The sequence below is a fragment of the Coccinella septempunctata genome, chromosome 3 (genome assembly GCF_907165205.1).
Source record: "Coccinella septempunctata chromosome 3, icCocSept1.1, whole genome shotgun sequence".
In the NCBI taxonomy this organism is placed as follows: domain Eukaryota; kingdom Metazoa; phylum Arthropoda; class Insecta; order Coleoptera; family Coccinellidae; genus Coccinella; species Coccinella septempunctata.
This window is the reverse complement of record NC_058191.1, coordinates 39,286,972-39,300,296: the sequence shown is the minus strand read 5'-3', so window position 1 is coordinate 39,300,296 and position 13,325 is coordinate 39,286,972. Positions and strand designations below refer to the sequence as shown.

Here is a 13,325-nt window from a genome sequence, read left to right as displayed (position 1 = left end):
TGTTTTTCAACTTTTCATTTTCGAGTTGACTTCGAAGAGCTCTCTGGAGCGCAATTCTCTATTGAATCATCAATTGTTTGGTTTTCTAGAATCTTCAAAACAAATTCTATGCACTCCATATCCTAGGACAGTAATAGAACACCCTGATTTTCAGACAGAGTAGCAAAAAGGTCATTTTAGGGGGGTCTTACCCCTTGCTCATTTTTGACCCAAAAAATCGAGATTTTCAAAATGGAGTTTTTGTGCTAGGATGGAAGCCTAGGCAACGCTGATTTTATAACCGGAAATCCCAATTGGATCAGACGAATATAACAGGAGATATCGCAGATTGAAATTTGCAATTTTTGAAAAAATGCCATTTCGAAGATTAAAATCTATACGAATAGAGATAGGCTTCTGATTCCACTTGTGACCTTCTTTTAAAGAAAATCGAATGTGTAACTATTGATGTGTTGAAAATAAGATTGATATCAAATATTTCTCGACCTGTATTCCAATTCTAACTGTAATAATTGTGGATCAAATATGTCCAATGCATCGATTTGAATCTGATCGTGCATTTCTTTTCAGAAAATAGAGAAACCTTTTTTAGAAGCAGTGGAAACAACGCTAGGAGACCGTTACACTGAGAATGTGGAGAACATTTATAAAATAACGATAAAATTCATCATAGAAACATTAATAAAAGGATATAACAATGCCAATTCTACAACGTGAGCCACACCTCTGAAGACTGGAATATAATGAAGTTGTTGCAGATTTTGTGGAATAGTTATGACCAGTAACAGATATAAATATTCGCGGATCCTTTCATTTCTCATTCTCATTCATATTCTTGATTGTGTCTTCAAACGGCAGAAAGATTAAATTTCATTGAATAATTTCGACTTTTTCTAAATATCATCTTTTAACTTGATTTGATTCATCTTTAAATAATGCTCTGTTGAAGATTTTCAAAAATGAACTGCATATTTTCTAGAGAGGAGTACGTTTATTTATATCTGAACTTGGTCACATAGTATGTAAGGAATTAAAATATCAAATATTTTTTCATTCGTATTATGTGATTGATTTTCATGGTTATGCTACCACCACAATTTGATGTCTTTTAGAAATTTCCATGAATTTAATGACGATAATTGTGATGAATATACAGGGTGATTCAAATGTCCAGGTCATAATTTATGAAGTGAAAGTTCTAGTTGAAATAAGAAGTCCTTTCAAGTAAAATTTTTTCTCGAATCCCTTCAAAGATGCAGGCTGTTAAACTTTTTTCATTTATTTTATGAATTCTAAACGTGTTGGTATAATAAGCCTTTGAATTTTGGAGGATATTGTAGTCAGAGGATTTCTATTACCATCCAGAACCACCAAAATTTTAATGTTTCTAACCCAACTCGTTTAGAATATATAAAAATGAATGAAAAAACAAGTTCAACAGCCTGTATATCTGAAAGGATTCTGAGAACTTCCCAAAGTTATGACCAGGACTTTTGAATCACCCTGTACATGAAATTGATGTATGTTTGCGAAGTGGTTGTAAATTTTATTTATATATTTTGTAATATACTTTTGTATAGAGAGCTGTGTGTACTTGTATATTCGCATGATTACAATGAATGTGAAAGTGTTGTTGAGTTTCTACTCATCCAGGTATGTTTTTCGAACATTAAAAATTTCGTTTTCAAAGTCGAAGTTTTTATGAATAATTATCCTAGCACAAAAACTGCACTTTTTCTGTAAGTTTGGATCAACTTGAATGACATGTATGTCATGGGAATGAAACAAATTAGGAAGATGTATTATTCAAACAACTCGTTTTTTACAAAACAAACAGAGATAAATTTGTCAATTGTGATGTCAATTCTGTATAAATAATTTCTGAAGATATGAGTGAAGATGCCCAGGTACATGTGTTGTCATTGATGTCACCTTAAATGTAATAGTTTTAACATTGAGCGCTATCTTTCTGAACGTGTTGAAGTCATTATGTTGATTCCAATCAAATCGAGAACTCATTTTCAGAAAGATTGCCCTCCATCTACTGTCAGTTCAGTAGAGACAATGTTGTATTCAGTGAAAAGTCTATTTGAGACATTATTGTAAGCCTTGATGTTGAGGCCAGAACTTTGATGTAAATAGAGTCAATCATAATCATAATTAATTGATAACCAAACCTTCAGAACATTGTCATATTTATTATTTTCGTTGAATCTGAAATTTGTTCAGCATTCAAGAAGTGTGATAAAAAAGTCATTTTTCATTGTTACTTATGTTTCTCTTGAGAATCTGAATGTTTCTTGAAAATGTTTAATAATTACTTGTATATGTTGGTATATATAAATTGTTATTAGTGTAAAATAAATTGATACCATAGTTGTAGATTTTGAGTTTTATTGTCGTTCATTGTTTTACAAAATTCGTTCAAATTTTTGATGGGATACCTTTCTTGATCGCAATATTCGAGAAAAAAACAATGAATGGAAATAACTATTTTCCATCATCAATAATATAGGTATGTATAGAGAGAAGAGAGAGAGATATTTTTTGTGGAATCCCATAGTGATTTCATTCCCGTGAAACCAAAGCTGATACGGTCAGATTTTTGATTACCAACTCTTTCTTACTTCCTTCTTCAAACCTGACACTTCCTATTGGACCTGATAATAATTGATAAGACATTTTAGTTCCACGGAAGCAATTATGTCTCCTTGTAGTATTTGTTTACACTCGTACTGAAGTGATGATATACGCAATAGTGGAAATATGCCCATATATCGTTTCACAGTTTCTGGATTAGTGTTATTATTTGCTCAAAGTTGGTAAATTTTGCATGACACTCTAAATAACTTTGTAAACTTATAGTCACACAGAGGGAGAATTAATGAAAGAGAAAGTTTATTATCTTGCGGCATCACTTTAGGAATTATTGTCCGCTCGAATATCAACATTAATAAATTAAATTCGTAATTGGAAAGATACCGGAGAATATGACATTAAAATTCGAATTTATATCTACCATTTTATCGGATTTCATTTGAATATTTGCCTATTCAGGATATATTTCCATTTTCATTATTCCTTCATCGAATCTATTTAAAATAAGATGGAATATTCAAAACGTTAAATTAATAGGCATAAATAAGTGAGTTTAAAATGTCTAATATATTTTTTCAGTCCTTATCGTAGAAACACGAATAAAACTTTTTCTGAATGGAACAGAAGTAGACGAAGAAGCTATCGATTTTACATTGAATTCTGGAGATAATTTGACACTAGTCTGTGAAGGAAATTATCCTGTTGTGTGGAAAACTCCCGAAATAATACCCCAAGTGAGTTAATGTGGAAAAAACAGATTAAACATATATTTCTACAATTATAATCTCAAAAAATATTCCGTTTCATGGATGAATGACTGATTTTTTATTCATTGATTATATCATTATGTAAAATATGAGCTTTCCTTCCCTGTAATTCGACATGCTTTCGAGAAATTTATATTGTATAAGTCCCATTGAAAACAATCAATAAAATGATGAGTATCAACTACGTTTCAAGTTTATTTTTTTGTTCACATCATCATTGAAGGAACTCTGGTGTGAAATTGAAAATAGAATACCAATTAAAGAGTGATTTAAAAACACGTCTATCCATAATATTCACTTCAAATTGGTGTTCTACAGACTCCTTTGTATTGCATTCGATTTCTCTTACACTGGGTAATATGCTTTGCAGAAATATGGAAAATATACAAAAATTTATAAGTCAGCCTTGAATTTGACTCAGGAAAATGAGTTAAAATATTTCTCACAACTTTATGTTGTGAATTTGACGTTTCCTTATGTGGGATTTTATAGCTGTTCTGAAGAAGACAACGCAACAAGCTCAAAAGAGATATACTTGTACATTCATGGTGAGTCAATTTCAAACTATATAGAAATATTCGACATGTTTCTTCTCGAGTCATAAAATTAACGACAAATTTTCAACAAAGTGGCACTTCTGCATCAGTTTGATTTTGTTTACAACGTTGAATTCGGGTGCAAAATGGAGTATACGCCGGGCAAAATTTATAATTCATTCTTTCATGTCTAGATTTCTGTCAGATATACGAGTTCAGACAATGAAATGTTATAATATGATACGAAAATGATTTTTTCTGAGTTACTTGGATTAAGAATTAAATCGAATAAATAATTCCCGTGCTATTAATCAATTTCAGATGATAGTCATTTGGCTGTAGTAGAAACTGAGGCTGACCACGAGATCATATATGCTGTGAAGTACGCCAGAACTGTAATCCCTTGCAGGCCCACATCCCTGGATGTCGATGTTAGCCTGAGAACACCAGGCGGCAAATTGGTGAGTGGTTCTGCTTAAATTTTTCATGACTGAAGGGGGGTAATCCTTTGAATATAAATCGACCTGAGTGCCTTCCCTCTGTGATGTCTATATGTACTTTTTTCTACATACCCTTCGGGGCTTTCAAAGTAATCAGAGTTTTTCAAATATGTACGAATGATATATCAAGTGACTCAAGTGTATGCCTTTTCTTCTGCTTGACATATAAAATCATTCAATAATTCAGCTTCAATTGAAAACAATGAAATTATCTGGCATGCTATAAATTGCAGTATATGTGTCTCTCAATCGATATTTCCCTTTAAATATGATAGTTTTGAACGATATATGTTGCGAAAATGAAATAATAATAATAAAAACCATGAAATAAATGAACAAAAGTGATAGTTTGCAAGACCTTTATATTCTGAGTTCAGTATATTCAATGTTTATTTGCATATGTTGCTCTGAAGACGTCAAGTGAGACTGAAACCATGGTTTACTCTCTCAGGACGAAATGGTATTTCTAGTAATGCTTTGAGTGATTTAAGATCGATTTATTCGTAAAATTTGTTGATTTTATATCTGCGGATATCAGAATTGATTTTGTTTATTATTCTTATTATTGCAGGTAGAACTGAACACCACAGAAGACAGTGAATATGCTTTCGATTATGATCCTCATGAAGGTTTTTTCACTGCTGCAAATTCTGAGGATAATACCTTCCTCTATTGTTACTTCACAAGGAATGATTCTGAATATGAGTATTGGTTCAAGTTGGACGTAGAAAGTGAGTATGAAATTCAAAATTTACTCAGTTCTCAATAATTCACAAAAAGATTCAGTGATGATGAAAATTACCTTCAGAATAACTAGCCAAACCTGTGACAATACACATCTCTCAATAAGTGTTGCATTCGGTCAAAGTACACAATTTTTCGAATTTCACAGATATTTTTTGATTTTTCAACTTCAAATTACTCGAAAACGTCGCATTATACGAAAAAATATGTGGTAGTCTTTTATTTTACAATATGTTCACACATTCATTAGATAGCGTCCAACTGAGTTTCTAGTGTTGGGTTCTTTGATTGTTTGGTATTTTTATGGTTCTTAATATGGTCCTAATGAGAAAACTGGAAGACGTGGGTGATATCTTATGTTCGAAAAAGAGTCGTCGAATAAATGAAAAACTATATTCCGAAATTCATTTCATTCGATACCACCTTTTGTGATATAGAACTAAAAATAACAACAAAATAACAATTTCAACAGCCTGTATCTATGAAACCGAGCCAATTTGGAAAAAATGGTAAAGAAAAAAAGGGTTTCTTTCGACCTCAAGAATCTACTCTTAAAATATTTGTACGAGTCAAAGATTCATTGAATCAATTCAGAAGATTTATTATTGCAAAAAAGTCTGCAGGCTTTTGATTGATTGTCATCTCCAATGGAGCATTACCAACTGAATGGTACTGGGATTCTTTTAACATATTGCTCCAGCTTTAAACCTATTCGTCTGTTCAATATAATGTAATATTTTTTCAGTTGCCACATCATATCTTGCAGAGCCGTTCATAAGCACCAACAAGACACATTTTGTTGTTGGAGATACAATCATTCTGGAATGTTCAGTAAAGAGCAATGTTCAAACAGATATTCAATGGAGTCTTCCTAGTGACCATCGAGTGAGTCATCACAGTACGAAAAGTTTTCTTCCAACTTTGGTCAAAAATCTAACTTCACAATGTTTTCCATATACTGGTTAAGTCAATACTATTAGGAAATTGGTTTCAATGCATAAGAGAGAATGATGATGAATAAAAAGTATTCACCTATCCTGTTCCACTTGTACAAGTACAAATTGAATCTGACCTAATCTCTGTTTCAGCAAAACATCACGATAATCGACTCTGTCGTCAACGATCAAGAGAGAATGGTGAAATCAAAATTGAAAATTAACAATATAACTGCTGAATATGGAGGACAATATAGGTGTTCCGCTGAGGACAAACAAAACCATTCTAGTCAATCGGATATAGCACTCTTTGTACATGGTAAATCGTATAATACACTGCTCAACAATTGGTAGAGATGACTGACCTCTCATAAATTTTTTTCAACAGATCCCAAAGATCACTTCATAGTATTCCTTGGAGAGGATAGTTCCAGTTATTCGGATTGTACCATTGGATCAACTGTTATTTGGAACGAATACTTCGAAGCCTATCCAAGAAGTGAAGCTGCTTGGTAAACACAAATTTATATTTGATTTTTCTGCTAAGCTGATTCAGAGCTTGTGAATGGAAAAGGGTAATCAAAGTTTTTTGCGGCATATGATCTCTAACAAAAAAAATTAAGATGGGGAAGAAAAAGCTTTTCCAATATATTTAACATACGAACTGTGTAGAATTCTTAAGATTAATGTTGAAAAATCAAGTAGCTGATGTAGCCCCATTTCTTTTTCGATCCTTCTAGGTTAGATAACAAAGGAAACATGATAAGAAGACGTCATAGCGAAAAATATGACACGATAATAACTGAGTCTCATGCTAGTCTCCAAATAACTAATATAACTTACAGAGAGCATGGGCATTATACACTAATAGTCAGTAACGGCAGAGAAAACAAGACGCGAAGTAAATTTTTAGATGTTACCGGTAATTATTGAAAGATAAAGATAATAACATAAGCTAAAAAGTCCCTTTTATAGGAAAACCATTGGTCAAGCTCGAGTTGAACGAATTCCAGTTACCTAATAGTCATAGCGAAATCATTTGTGAAGTTATTTCTAACCCTAAGGGTGAAGCCTCAGTTGAATACAAACCATGTATAGATGATTCCTGTAAATACGAAAAGGTAGAGATCTCTCCTACAATTACTATCTTGGTTTCTATACATCATGTTGCTGTGCTTAATTCTGCTTCAACTATATTGCATTATACTCATTTTGGGAATTGAATCTTGTTATTTCAGCTGCATCCAGAAATTAAGAAAGAAGGACTTGTTCTCACAGAAAGAGTTCAAATTATTTTCAACAAATCGTCAACTGTGAAATGTTTTTCGAAAAATATATTGGGCTCGCATGAACAAGAAAAAAAGGTGTACATAACAGGTGAATATCGTTCTCAGGTTATTTTTGGACCCCAACAATCTAAAAACGAATATTAACTATCCTTGATTTAGTAGAGATTCGCACTGTATGTGCCCCCCATGACCCTCCACCCCTTTGAGAACTTGAGAGAAATATTCTTTCAAATTCTTACTTCTAGAATGAGTTGGGTTCAGTTAAAACCGCCGAGATGGATGAACTTCTCAGTTCAATACTAGAAGTATTGCTCTTTCAGAATATGTATCACATAGATCTAGGATCACTCCTGAAACCGCCACTGTAATGATCAGATAGTCAAGCTCCTAAATACTGGACAAATTCTGAACGATTATCTTCATTGAAACAATAACTATTCGGATTATAACATTCTTTTCAGAGATACCAGGAGGTTTCGATATTAAAGTGAATGATACTGGGACGATATTCAATAAATCAAGTAATATAGCTCTAGCAGCCTTAGGGGAATCTGTCAACTTAATATGTGGAGCATTCATCAAGAATAATAATGAGCGCATAGAATGGCGAAAAGGTTCCCAGAAAATAGTGGCAAATAAAAGTGAGTCCTTTAACTAGCCTTCTTACACTGATAGAAGGGTAACTTCTGGATTATATGCTTATTCCAATATCCCAAATTATGTATCCTTACCGAAATCACGAACTGTTGGGCAGTCTATTTAAATAATTCTTCTCTTTCAGATTTCAGGTTGAAACAGCATGAATTCCCCTCAGGCAAAAATTTATTCCTCGATATAAACCGTGTAACTTTTGCGGAACAAGGAAGTTACTCATGTCTCCTCATAGAGAGAGAAACTATCACTAAAAAAATTGAAATCAAACTTGCTGTATCTCGAGCGGCCGCACCAAGTTTCAAGACGAATTTGGACGGATTTATTTTGAAAAATCTGGGTGATTATGTTCGTTTCGATTGCCGATATAAAGGTCTGCCGAAACCCATTATTTCTTGGTTTAAGGTAATGGTTTACACCATCATTAGATTCAGTGATCAGTAATCAACACACTTTTCAGGACGATGAAGAAATAACATCCTCTGGTAGCAATTTTCAGATCGATACTGATGAGAATTCGTTAGTCCTCAAAAGTATCAAGTTGAAGGACGAAGGTGAATATAGATGTGAGGCGAAAAATAGACTAGGGAAGCAGCAAAAAAAATGGAAACTTGAAATCAAAGGTGAATGACCACGACTAATCTAAACGTTCAATCATGATGTTTTTTTCCAGACAAGCCAAGCAGCAGAATATATTATTGGTTGGCCATCATACTACTCATGATTCTAGTGATAATAACAAGTGTCATAGTATATTACAAGGATCACAGGAAGAAGGTGAGCGTTCCTTATAGTGAATCACGTGTAATCCTCAATGAATTTATTTCAGAAATTGGAGAAACTGTTGAAAGAAATCGGCTTAGCGTATTTTGAGCAAGGCCAATTGGAAAACCTCAACCCTGACCTTGGCCTCGAGGACCAAGCAGAATTACTACCCTATGATAGAAAATGGGAATTTCCACCAGAGAACTTGAAGATAGGTCAGAATTCTCAATAAAATATATTCTTTCATTTCTTGAATGAGTGAACTACAACAGAAAAATGAAACAACAAGAAATAAAACACATTTAACTAACAAATAGGAAAACAACTACTAGCAGATGAAGCATATCTATAACATTAATTGAGATTTTTCTTTCAAATGTTATAGGACTCGACATCTTCACTCTTAATTGGTGATTTCGAGTTGGACATTCAAAAATATACTTTTCTTTCAGGAAAACAGTTAGGGGCAGGCGCTTTTGGGGTTGTTATGAAAGGGGAAGCGAAAGGGATAATACCAGGAGAAGAACGGACAACGGTTGCAGTTAAAATGGTGAAAAAGGATGCAGGTCATACGTACATCAAAGCTTTGGCATCAGAACTCAAGATAATGGTTCATTTGGGAAATCATCTCAATGTTGTCAATCTACTTGGGGCTTGTACGAAAAACGTCGCTAAAGGTAACACGGAAATCTACAGGGTGTATATAATTTTTTCATCGATTTATTATTCTTTCAGGCCAATTGTTCGTTATAGTTGAGTACTGTAAATTTGGTAACACCCATAATTATTTATACAGGCATAGAAATGAGTTCATCGATCAAGTGGATCGTGATACTGGGACAATAGATTTCAACATAGGAAACGAAAGACTTGAAAGGTCGTATTCTGTAGCGAGCAACAAAAGGTATTTATTGACTTTTTTAGGGGTCATTACTCTATTGCCTAATCCTAAAGTTGAAAGGGCTGAAAATAAGGGAAAAAATTGCATAAAACACAAAATTTTTCAGCTTTTTTCCAATGAAATATGTCACCCAGCTATCGGTAAAAAGCAATAGTAGCGTGAAATTTACTCCCGAGAATGATCTGGATGTAGCTGCAGAGAACTGCAAAATTGTTAACATGTGCCCCAAAACTGATGAAGGTAACAGTTTGTCACTGAATTATTCACATCAAACTAAAGCTGTGAGAAATGTGTTATCATTGCTCAATTTTATTCCAGCTAGTGATGAGATTTCTTTCATTTCTTTTTGTTTCTGTCTCCTACAATTTATGAGATTTTTTATGCTCATATATGTATACCAAAAGTATTGTTGTTTTCTATTGGAGGAATTTTGTTGAAGTATTACTTTTATTATTAGGTTGGAGATGATTTTTGGTTTAGTTAACACATGTGTTATTTTTTTTTTAGGTGAAGACGAAATACTACTCAGCAATAATAGTAGCGTGCAACCTGACTGGCGTACAAACTATAAGGGAGATTACAGAGGGTCAGTTAGACCAATCTGCACCAAAGATCTGCTGATATGGGCATTCCAAGTGGCGAAAGGAATGGAATATCTTGCATCTCGAAAAGTTTTGCACGGTGATTTGGCCGCCAGGAACATACTTCTAGCCGAAGATAATGTCGTCAAGATTTGCGATTTTGGATTGGCCAAAAGTATGTACAAAAATGAGAACTACAAGAAGAATAGCGACGTAAGTACTGAAATTATCATTTGTTTAAACTGTACGAAAGTTATAACGAAGCCGTCTCTGTATACATTGAAAGTTTCTGTGGAAAAATGTTGTATGAGGTATATGGACACGTCAGGATCTTGTAGAATTCTTGTATGTTTGTCTATTTCTCAATTTTTTTGTCAAGTCATTACGTGTTGGAAGTAGATTTCTACTGCACGTAGGTTTTGGTTCCTGGTGTGTCAATTGTGAATTGAAAATCCTCCTCATCACTTAAACTTATAGGAAATTGCTCGTTTTACCAATATTTTTGAAGTCATTCTTGTTATAACAGCTGTTTACAAAGCAGTGGTCCTCCCAACACTTCTTTATGGAAGCGAAAGCTGGACGCCCTACAGGCGACACATTAAACAGCTTGAACATAAGCAAAAACGTCATCTAAGACAGATAATGCACATCAGATGGTTCCACAAAGTTTCAATCATAAAGTAAGTCAATGGGTGTGTTCTGTGGTTTCAATCGCAGAAGTCTTGCAGCGCGCTAAAAGTTGTATAACAATTGATACTCAAGTAACGAGGGCCCGACTCAGATGGAGCGGCCACATTCTGAGGATGCAAGACACAAGACTCCCAAATATAGCTCTGTGTATGGCGAATTCACAGAGGGAGCTCGGAAACCAGGAGGCCAGTATAAGCGGTTTAAGGATATGCTGCATCAATCCCTAAAATCAGTTAATGCCAATTATAACTGGGAACAACTAGCGTTAGACAGATCATAGTGAAGGTCTTTGGTCCACAGTTATAATGGAGACTCGAGAAGGATACAGCGGCGGCCAGATCTGGTTGGTGACTATCCATGCCCGGAGTGTGGAAGGATCTGTAGGTCACGGTTGGGTCTCTTCAGTCACAGGAGGGCACACAGTCGCAATTACCCCTAAGGAATTATAACTTTGATCGATAGTTTTGTTTTTGAGTCTTTTGTAGATTTATTCTCGGTAACGGGATACAGCAATTAATGAATTAATTAATTTTCTACCTGCCTCAAAGTTATTTAAATTGTGAATGGGATATTACATGACATTCTCAGGCCTGCAGAGTTTTCAAGCTTAACATTGCAATAAGAGAAATATTATTTTAGTGTCCCCTTCCCATCAAATGGATGGCCATCGAATCTATAAGAGATAGAATATTCTCGACACAATCTGATGTATGGTCTTTTGGTATCGTTTTGTGGGAATTTTTTTCTCTCGCAAGAACTCCTTATCCTGGTATGGAAGCAGATGAAAGGCTTTTCACGAAACTTGTTGAGGGTTATCGAATGGAAGCACCTGAATATGCCACAAATGAAATGTGAGTTTTTGGTAAACTTCCTGGATTATTCTTGTCACAATTATTTTTTCAAATAGTGAACTATTTTACTCGTAAACGAATACACTGAGAAACCCTCCACATAAAAAACTCCTCAATTGAAAATGAAAAATGTAGCCCTGTTCAATGTTGTCATCGCATAACGTAGAAACTGCTGAACCGATTTAATTTTATTCTTTGAACTGTTGCTCATGCTTAGTAGAAGGTTCTTATGAGAGAAAAATTATGAGAAGTGGCTGGGAGACTGACAAAATCGAGAAAACTAAACGTGGAGACTAGTTTGAAATAAAAATCGACCTATTTCAAAAACTCATGTTAGTGAAAATCATATTATTCTTTTTTTGCTCAAATAAAACTACTATGCAACAATTAGGTATTCATGAAGATCCCGTGTAAGCATTGTGCAGTCCAATTATTTCATTATATTCCATTACAGTTATCAGATGATATTAGAATGTTGGTCCCATAATCCTCTAAGAAGGCCTTCTTTCGAAAATCTTGCCGACAGATTAGGAACAATGATTGGAAACCAGATGCGACAGGTATAAACATACTTGTGTCAATAGTCAAAGTTGGAAATAATGTTCAATGAATCTATTGTCTCAAACAGTCTCAACAGAAGTTGACACTCTAAAAATTATGAAATTAACGCTGTTACTTGATGAATTTTGATTTCAATTTTCAGTATTATATCGACCTCAATGATCCCTATTTGAGGTGCAACGTGCTTAGAAGGGAGAGTGGCATCGACGACTATTTAGACAGGGTAAATTCTCCAAATTTCGAGAATTTATCGTCTCCCCAAATTTACATGAACCAACTGGACCATTCCCCGGGTTACTTGAGCATGAAAAGTCCAGGCATCAACAGTCCCAGGCCAGAAAATGCGACAGTTTTCAATTTCGAGACAAGACCAAAGAAAAAAATTTCCACTGGATCTTCGAGAGATAATTATCCAGACTATGTCATCAATGAGGAAGAAAATGAGAACAATTCACAAGAAGTTGGAGTCGACAATGTGACAGATTGTCCTCACGGTTTGACAAATCCTTCTTACATGTATCCGAAAGAAGACGATCAAGATTCATTGATGTGTCCAGAGCCACGACAATCTTCAGATAAATACATCCTGATGTGTCAAACAAAACTCGTGGATCCTTGTGTCCACATCGATGAGAATAGCAAAGAAATATTGTACATAAATGAGTTTCCTTTAGTTTGATAGTTTAATAATGATAAGCCTAATAAAAAAATGTTAAAAAATGTTAAAAAATCCATATTGATCTTTCTATATGGCTTTTCCACACTGTATATAGGTAGGTATATAACATTTGATTGGGTAAGGAAAAAATGGACAAAACTACAAACGTAAGTGAGTATATATTTGATTTCGAACAACGAACAAAATTGATAAAATAAAATAAAATTGACGACACATATTACATAAGAAACACAAATAATAGGTGCATAAAAAACATTTGCAAACAAGCAACATTGGT

General features: G+C 34.1%; 2 protein-coding genes across 3 annotated transcripts in view; both read left to right on the top strand.

The window, feature by feature from the left end:
* LOC123309817 (neuroglobin-like) overlaps positions 1 to 2,382 on the top strand; it is a 45,525-nt gene extending 43,143 nt beyond the window's left edge. For both annotated transcript variants that reach the window (XM_044893092.1, XM_044893093.1), the window contains exon 4: positions 571 to 2,382. In XM_044893092.1, the coding sequence (XP_044749027.1) occupies positions 571 to 717 (147 nt within the window). In that variant the 3' untranslated portion in view covers positions 718 to 2,382. The remainder of the gene's footprint in view (positions 1 to 570) is intronic.
* A 299-nt stretch (positions 2,383 to 2,681) lies between these two features.
* Positions 2,682 to 13,088, top strand: LOC123310168 (vascular endothelial growth factor receptor 1-like). Its single transcript, XM_044893578.1, has 23 exons — positions 2,682 to 2,818; positions 3,178 to 3,332; positions 3,736 to 3,913; positions 4,223 to 4,362; positions 4,973 to 5,132; positions 5,891 to 6,030; positions 6,234 to 6,399; positions 6,469 to 6,592; positions 6,821 to 7,002; positions 7,056 to 7,201; positions 7,319 to 7,457; positions 7,831 to 8,010; positions 8,151 to 8,425; positions 8,481 to 8,643; positions 8,694 to 8,797; positions 8,850 to 9,000; positions 9,238 to 9,462; positions 9,521 to 9,689; positions 9,793 to 9,926; positions 10,194 to 10,480; positions 11,597 to 11,808; positions 12,263 to 12,368; positions 12,512 to 13,088. Exons 1-23 carry the CDS (start codon positions 2,767 to 2,769, stop codon positions 13,046 to 13,048), a joined length of 4,125 nt encoding a protein of 1,374 aa, XP_044749513.1. The 5' UTR covers positions 2,682 to 2,766; the 3' UTR covers positions 13,049 to 13,088.
* The last annotated feature ends 237 nt before the right edge of the window (positions 13,089 to 13,325 follow it).